This window comes from Chenopodium quinoa, unplaced genomic scaffold (genome assembly GCF_001683475.1).
Source record: "Chenopodium quinoa cultivar QQ74 unplaced genomic scaffold, ASM168347v1, whole genome shotgun sequence".
Classification (NCBI taxonomy): domain Eukaryota; kingdom Viridiplantae; phylum Streptophyta; class Magnoliopsida; order Caryophyllales; family Amaranthaceae; genus Chenopodium; species Chenopodium quinoa.
The window spans coordinates 126709-135798 of record NW_018744069.1 but is presented as its reverse complement, the minus strand read 5'-3'; the positions used below and the strand labels follow the sequence as shown (position 1 = coordinate 135798).

Sequence of the window (9090 nt, the reverse complement as noted above, 5' to 3'; positions counted from 1 at the left end):
TATACAAGTACCTATCAAACCTCCCTTTGGAAGGCCTCGTATAGTTATTAATTATTGATGCCATGTTGGACCAGGTGTATAGTTATTAATTATTGATGCCATGTTGGACCAGGTGGATACGCAAAACACCGAGTTCTAAGGTAGATTTGCAAGGAACCTCACTTGCAAATTCCTTGCAAGTTAGCACATTTTAACCCCAAAATTTTAAACGACAATGCAATGCATGAGAACAATAACTGTAAAAACAAGTTTCAAGCCAAAAAAGGAGTCTGATCGAGCATAGCAATCCTCCAAACAAACAAAACAATGCAAGACAGCAACGTAACAAAACGGGAACCAAAACGTGTTAAGTTGCTGTTTAGAAAGGTAACTAAGCCTAAACTACCAAAAGGATTTTTCCACCAGGTACAGCAATCCAATGCGGCTGCATCTTAAGATACCAGGTTGTCATTGAGTGACAATGAAGCCAACTGATCAGCAGCATTTCCACCCTGCTGTTGTGCAACATTCCTCAGTACTTCCATAGCCTCCGCAACTTTAGCCTTCAATGCATCTGGAGACTCAAGCAAATGCAGAACTTCAGTCTGGTCCATCTCTAGTAGCATACCAGTCACCTTGGCAGCATTGTCATGCTCGATGGCATCCACCAGAGGGTACAAGCTTTCTCCAAGCATCTAAAGATAAAAAGGAAAAGGTTATCAAGTCAATTCCAACCACAAATCAACTGTCGGGCAAAATAAATAAAAACCTAGTTACATCATTCAAATATCACATGCAACATACTGTTCTTTGTTGCTCAGGAGATGCGTTGGCCAAGGCAGTTGCTAATGCAGTGATGGGCACAGGCTGAGCAATTCCAGTATCACGGATAGGCATGCCGGCCATGTCATATCCAGGAAGCATAGTCCCAGGCATCGGGACTTCTGGCATGTTCCTCCCAGGTGGGTAGCGATAGACACGCCCCCTTGGAAGCATCTGAACATCACAATAATACATTTTATGCAACAGAATTGATAATGTCAAGCACCAAAACTGATAGAATTTAGATATACCTGCTGCTGCATCATTGGGACAGGCTGCTGATTTTGCTGTCCAGGACCTGCCCCCCGTCTACCTCCTGGGCGCTGACCCTGCTGACCCTGCTGCATAAAAGGCACAAAGAAATTGGGCATTGGGGCAGCTCCAGGTCTCACTCCAGGTACAAGCTGCTGTTGATAGCCAAATCCACCCTAGAGCACAAACAAAAATGTCTGAATAATTAATACCAATTAATATAGAAAATTAATAGGGCACAAGAGAGGAAATTTAACTCTAAGATTTGAAGTACAATAGCTCTACGGTCCTTACTTGTGGAGGAATCATAGGTGGTGCTTGCCCATAGAAAATCTGTTGGCCAAGGCCAGGTGCCCCAGGAGGGTACATCGGCATGCGAGGACCAACAGAAGGTGCCATAGCTATTGGCCTCATTTGCGAAAACTGAGCCTGCGATAAATAAGCAAGCTAAAATCATCAGGCAAAACAATGCAGAAGCAAATCAGAGTAATGGTAACCCTAGGTATCACATGGTATTGCAAAATTAAGTGTTTACTTAACCCTGCTGTCAGAAGCCATTCTTTTATTTTTATCAAGGAAAAAACAGCTAGTTAAGCATTACATATCCATGTTATCATGAGACTAACATGTTAGCTGAACCTGTATTTGTCAATTGCATGCAAACATAAATAATAAAAGCAACATTCAGAATGTTTCCAGATCTAATGATGTGAATAGAAAATGGGAAAATCAGTCATGCAATATTCCAAAACTAATCAAAGCACACAGTAGATGAAAGGCACCAAAACGAATGCTTCATCATAGACTTCGAACACTTTACATATAAAATCAAATGTCAAAACATGCAACATTTTTTTATTATTGATTTCCCTTAAAAGTATATTTCAAACTCAATTTTATACGTAGTTTCAAAAGGAAACAAAAATACTTGAGCACGCTTCAGGAACTTAGAGCCTAGGTTGCACTGATACGGATACGGGGACAAAAATGGGTACGGATACGGATACGGGATACGGTAAAATCAAAATTTCAAAAAACGGGTACGGCTCAGATACGGCAAAAAAATCAACAAAATATTAAATTCATAAAAAAGTTTTTCATATAACAGCATAATATTTTCATACAACAACATAATAATTGTAATTATAGTAAAGAAATTAAAAATCACTTACTCAGTTAATCTAACAAAGTAGCAAATGAAGATTTTAATCAGTGAAAAAATTAAAAGTATCTTCTACGGAATAGTAAACCATAAAGGGAAGTAGGTGAGAATTAAAAAAATAAAATTAAAATATATAAGCTATCACGTGATTTCTATAGTACCAGTCCAAAGGAAAAGAGAGAAATTGTGAATCAACTGGTCAAAAGTTCAAAAAAAAAAAAAAAAAATACTGTAAAAATATAAATAAATCACCAAGTATTTGCCAACTGTCACACACTACCATCTTCACCCTCACCTACCCCACTCACCCATTCTTATCATTCTACCCCTTTCTTTCTGTCTTTTGATAATGCAATTGCAGCAAGCTACAACAATGGTGTTTGACTCGCGAATTCAAGCAATTTCACGGCCGTTTCAGATGTATCAGCCAATATGGCCAAGAATGCGGACGAAACGGCCGAAATTCTATTCTATGGTTGGAGGAACAAAATCAAAGTTTTAGGGTTGTTGAGAATTAGGGGAAATCAACAATCAGGTAAGTATTCTATTGATTTGGGGTTTTTTTAAAAAAAAAATTGGGCTGGGCTTCATAGGAAACGTCAGAAATTGGCCTTTTCCGTACCCGATACGTTTCCGATCAAGATGCTAAACGTCCCCAAATTGCCTTGGCGTACCACTCTTGAAGGGGACGGTTTGGGGACATATCCTAGGCGTACCCGGGTACCCGTCCCCAATACGTTTCGGGTACGGGAGACGGCACTCCAGCGGCGTACCCGTGCATCATTTAGAGCTACTGCAAAAATATGATATGAAAATCAAATGGGGTAGAGCCAGAGGTTCACCTGCAAGCGAGCTCTTCTTTCTTCTTTACGCTGTGCAAGGGCAACATACAAAGGCTTGCTGACAATAATTTTTCCATTCATCTCGGAAAGCTGAGATATAAAGATAACTATCAATACTTGAAATTTAACATACACCAACACTTAACCATGAGTCTAAGTGAATCACAAGGAAACAAACTTACAGCTCGGGATGCCTCTTCAGGGTTTGAAAATGCCACAAAGCCAGATCCCTTACTTATTCCGCTAGGATCACGCATAACCTGTAGTCAATCATACAAATAATTAAGGCTGGCTACATTTATCATATACTGGCACTAGATATGTTAAATACCTAAAAATACCTTGCAAGATGTAATTTTTCCAAACTCTGCAAACATCTCCTTAAGCTTCTCATCATCAACAGTATCATCCAAATTCTTGATGTACAAATTGGCACCCTGGTACTTGTCAGCAGCTTCCTTCATGGTCTGCTCAAACTTTCCTTTAAGCTCCTGCTCCCTTTCAGATTTCTTCTGTGCCTTCCCCACATACCACTCTTTGTCATCAAATTTCTTACCATTTAATGCCTCAACTGCATTGGCAGCATCTTCAGCATTATCAAAGTTCACAAATCCAAACCCTTTTGATTTCCCATCTGCATCCCTCATCACAACAGCACTGGTTATAGGTCCATATTCACCAAATACTTTTTTCAAGTCGTCATCGGCAGTTACTTCACCCAAATTTTTCACATAGACATTGTTGAATCTTGTTCCACCCAAATTGGAATCTCTTTCCTGCTTACGAACAAAGTGCCCAACATATACTTGTTTATCATTGATCAGCATCCCGTTTAGCTTCTCTATAGCTTTTTGAGCAGCTTCTTCAAGATCAAACTGAACAAACCCAAATCCCTTAGACTGACCATTAGAATCAGTAGCTATCTTGCATGACAGGATGTTTCCAAAGGAAGAAAATGTGTCATGCAAAGCTTTGTGGTCAATGGATTTGTCCAAATTCTGCAAAATCACAAAAGATCAGAAATATTCAGAGATTAAAATAGGAAAGCTGGCCCAATGAGGTTCCCAAACCCAAGAGACCTTTCTTTAAAAGAACCATGTTGAAAAAAAGCTAAGCACTGAAAACACAAATATAAATGATAAAAATCTAGAATGGAAACATAAATCTTTCGAAAGAAACCAAAGAAAAAGCAGGAAAAGAACCATTTACAAGAAAAAAATAATCCTTACCTTGATAAAGATATTACCAGACCCACTTTTACGAATACTAGGGTCTCGATGAGAGTACATAACTCTAATAGGCTTTCCATTTAGAGGAGTGAAGTTCAACACATCCAATGCCCGCGCAGCTGTAAGGCAAAAATTGAACCAGAAATAAGAATTTAAAAAATTCAGTAATTAACAATAATGATCTAGTAAGCACAAATCCATACAAAGCAATTTAGAACTTAAGGCCTACTAACCAATTGCCTCTAGTAGCAAAATTAATTCTCATTAATTATTTTCACTGAAATTTTACAACTTTTAATGTTGATTATACAAGGCCTCCTTTGTTCGATTAAACCAATTAACTTCAACAAACACATTATAAATAAGAATGGTTCACATTAGGCAACATTTGCTAACAACTTTTTCAGTTCTAGTATAAACAGAAACAAATTATAGAAGAGACGCCAAAGATTTTAAATACCATAAAATAAGACAGATAAATTAGAAATCAATTGTATCACAGATTTTACCCAATATTAACTTAGATTACACAGGAACATAATGAAATATGGTAAAATAATTTATCACAATCTCCCAAGTAATAACCATCTTAGCACAATTTCAAGTTTCTCACATCTCAATACCTGAACAACAAGAAATTCAGCCAACTCGTACAAACACGGTGCAACAAACAAAATAAGACAGGTGAATCACAACCCTAATAGGATATTAAGGTACACTATATCATCATTGCACACTATGTTAAATCCAGAATCAAATGTCACAGGCTGAAACACGCAAACAACATTGCACAATCAACAAGCTGCAAAAGGAAAGGATCCGCAACCGCCAATTCATTCATTGGAAAACAGAAAATCTTAAACCTAGGAGTTTGTATACATTACAACATAGTTATCTAACCAGCGTATTAAATTCAATCATAACTTAAAACACAATCAATCTAACATCATCGATACATCAACAAGTCATAGTAAAATTTACGCCAAATAGTAACAACATGCCGCAATCAACAATGCAGACAAATAAACATCAACAGCAACCAAACGCAGAAATCATCTCAATACCAAATCACAACAAAAACACAATAATATAATTTATACCATTAAAATCAACATTAAATCAATAAAATATCGACAAAAAAACGAAGAGAACAAACCATCTTGAGGGTTGCTGAAGTTGACATAACCATATCCAAGAGATCGGCGAGTAGACAAATCCCTGCAAACCCTAACAGAAATAACCTGACCAATCTGGTTAAACAGATCGTAAAGCTGCGAGTCATTGACAGTGAAGTCGAGGTCACCGACGTAAAGCGACGTCGTAACAAACGCTGCAGCACCAGCACCACCAACGGCAGCGCCGCCATTAGGGTTCGCCACTCCATTAGGAGCACCCGCAATTGGAGCCGAAACCGAAGCCGGAGCCTGAACTTGAGCCATCACTAACAACACACAAATAAATCAACACAAAATTTTCTACTGATTTTTTAAAAGGATACTCTCTCAATCTCTCCTCGGAAAATAATATCAGTTGCAAAATTGAAAAACGATAAAACCCTAGGAATAGCACTGATAATTTGTGAAAACCCTGTAATATTTTTGGGAGATTTTGGGGGATAAATAGAGGAGAGAGAGTGATAAATCGTCGAGAAATATGAACGACGATGAAAAAGAAGGGAGAAAAATTGAGAAAAGAATGAATTTTTTTTGGTGTTTTTGTTGAGAGGTTGGGAGGGCAGACAGACGGGGGGACTGCACCGCAACCCGGGAATGAATGACTGTTTGGTTTATATACCAAGGAAGATGAAGATTGTGGGCTTTTGCTGGGCTTTAGAGAATGGAAACCCTAGTGTGTCATAAGCAAATCTTTGCCGTTGGATTCTGACTGGTTTTAGTCAATTGATTGTTTTTTGGTCAGAAGAGTGATATCATGTTGATTTTTTTTTTTCAATATAATTTAAAAAAAAACTAAAAATTGAAACAAAGTAAATCACGCCGACGCGCCACCTCTGCTAAACAGTGAGCTTGAGCAACCGTAGACCTTGGAACCTTCTAAATATAACACACAACCAAATCCCCAATAACTTCCAGAAGTTCCTGTTGAATCCAACGTACAGAAATATCCTTGGAAAACTGAAAACGAAGCAGATCCACCACCGAAGAACAATCAGTTTGAATATGTGAAGAAAAATACACACGTTGCCTGACATGGCGTAAAGCAAATAGACAAGCCATCAGTTCAGACTGGAATGTAGAATTAGAGCTACAAGCCTGCGCCCCACGCTAAGATGAACATCAAAAGCCAAATCCAAGAATACCCATCAAGTACTCGCATAATGACTACCAGAACTCCAGGCCCCGTCAAAAGTAAGACAGACTATACAAGCATACAAAGCATTCCCACGAAGAACTGCATAAGACATAGTACAAGAAAACCTTGGAGGAAACTCAAGAGTAATATCATATCTGAATGACCTAGCCTTGGAACACCTATCCACCCAATTAGAAGCTAGATCCAAAATCGATTCAGGAGAATAGATTGCAGAACAAAACCTCATGGAGTTTCGAGTAAGCCCAGATGGCCCATAACAAAATAAAAAAAAAAACAATCTAGCATCAACCAGTCCTTATCATGAAGAAACCCGAAAGAACCTCAGGAAACCACTCTTCAAAGGACTGATCTTCGGACATATTCAAGGTCGGTCCTTGTAGGCGTCGCTCGAATTGCGCCTACGTTAAAGCATGTGTGAATATGCTTGGCACTCATAGGAAGTGGAAATTGACATATACGATTAGGGACAAGGAAAGTAGGGAGCCGCCAACAAGTTTTTAAGGAACTTGTAAACCGTTTACGGATCATAAAAGGCAACCACGATTAAGGGACAACGATAGGCAACAACGATTGACCCGTGAAGGTTACACCCCATTCATAATCAATGAGATTACTAACTCCATATGGTTCGGAACCACGAAAGGAGGATCGGGGATGATGGTACGAAGTGAGTCATGGAGTCACATTCGCCCGTATTGGCCTCTACTCGATTCTTATATTGAAAAGCATTCCTGTGATCTCAAAGGCATGCAAACAAAATATTCAATTTGCTCAAAACTATCATTAAGCTAAATTGGTTGAATATTAATGCAACACATAATTCTAAAATATTAGTGATCACTTGATTAAACAACAAGATTAAATAGGAACCTAAACCGGTTGTCCAAATTATCTTATTAGGCGTGATTTCCAATTACATATTCCCTTTAAACATGCAATATGGTGATCAATAAATATAATAGAATAAACATTAATATTAGAAGCAATTTAACAATAATAATGTGAGTCAAATCAAATAATAATAAACCTAATCATGATACTAGCAATATAAAAATAAAATAAGAGTAATTAAATTAATTAATTACTCACATTCCGCGCGTTCCTTTAAATTGCTACATCATGAATAAACTGTTAGTAACTTCAATAAAAATATAAATAAAATGAAAATTAAATTAAATAAAAATTAGATTTGATTTGGTCCAAACCCTCAGTTAATTATAACTTTCACGCCTTGGTTTAAGTATAGAACTACGGGTATTGTATGGACTTCTTGGAGTGCTTAGGGGAAGGAATAATGAAAGAATAGGGTGGCTAGAATTTAGGCTAAATAGGGAGAAGAGAATTATTTTATGATCAAGCTTGTTGATGAATCAAAAAAGGGGAGATATGACCTCTATTTATAAGGGGAAAAGAGGGGTCGAATCAAGAAAAGATAAGAATTCGAATCGGATAAAACTCTTGCGATAGACAGCAGTTTTTGCGGTTTTTGTTTTTATCATATCTTTTGAACCACAAATCGGAATAAGATGAATAAGATATGGTTGGAAAGCTATTGAATTATACTTTTTAATCCAATTAGAATCAGATTAAAATATTTTGTAGAACAAAAGATATAGCCGAAATAATGAGACGGTGTCAGTTTTGGATAGAGTTTGACATTTTATTCATATCTTTTCCGTTATAGCTCGGAATTGATATTATAATATATCATTGGAAAGATAATTTCAAGGGCTATCCAACCATATAAAATTTGGATAAAAAATATGAGGCACGAAAATAATATCTGTCTATCTTTGAACGTCTTTCAATTCGGATGTAAATAGGATTTTCAAAAAGAAAAGTTTTATTCAATTTCAAACTCTTTAATCTTATCTTTTCAAAAAGGATAATTAAGATATTTTAGAAACTTATAGAGGCTTCTAATTAATCCTAATTAGTTTAGGAATTGGATTAAATAATTTGGACCCTCTACATGATCATTGGGTCGTAGGTAAGGTGGGCTTAGGTTCGGTTTGGGCTCATTTTAATATTTTGGCCATAACTTATTCTTTATTACTCGGATTTGGGCTTGTAATATATCGTTGGAAAGATCTTTTAAAGCCCCATCCAAGTATTCAATCATTGGACCCTGATTATGGACCAAAATAAACTGGAATAAACGTTTTTATAAAAAGGACACGAAATGAATTATTTTGGGTTTAAAGGCACGAAAAGAGGAAAATAAGTTATGGTTTGGGGAAATGGGCTAGGAATTGGGTTGGTTTATGAAATGAAAATATGGATTTAAGCACTCCAAAAATTAAATACTCAACCTGACCAATAATGGCGGTGAAAGGTTGTTCATCATCGGGTTTGGTTTTGGGGAGACATTTTTAGGTGTCTACAGTCCTCCCATAAACTCCAAGTAAAAGGACAATCTCGAAAAAGATGAGAAAGAGTCTCCACCTCCTAATGATGGAACCCACATTTGGAT

The 9090-nt window shown here is 37.1% G+C and overlaps 1 protein-coding gene across 1 annotated transcript; it reads right to left on the bottom strand.

The window, feature by feature from the left end:
• Positions 1 to 202: 202 nt before the first annotated feature.
• LOC110691170 (polyadenylate-binding protein 2-like) lies at positions 203 to 5725 on the bottom strand. Its single transcript, XM_021868088.1, has 9 exons — positions 5443 to 5725; positions 4287 to 4405; positions 3399 to 4055; positions 3240 to 3317; positions 3058 to 3147; positions 1348 to 1482; positions 1053 to 1229; positions 784 to 975; positions 203 to 674 (listed from the first exon to the last, which is right to left on the bottom strand). Exons 1-9 carry the CDS (start codon positions 5723 to 5725, stop codon positions 432 to 434), a joined length of 1974 nt encoding a protein of 657 aa, XP_021723780.1. The 3' UTR covers positions 203 to 431.
• Positions 5726 to 9090: the final 3365 nt, after the last annotated feature.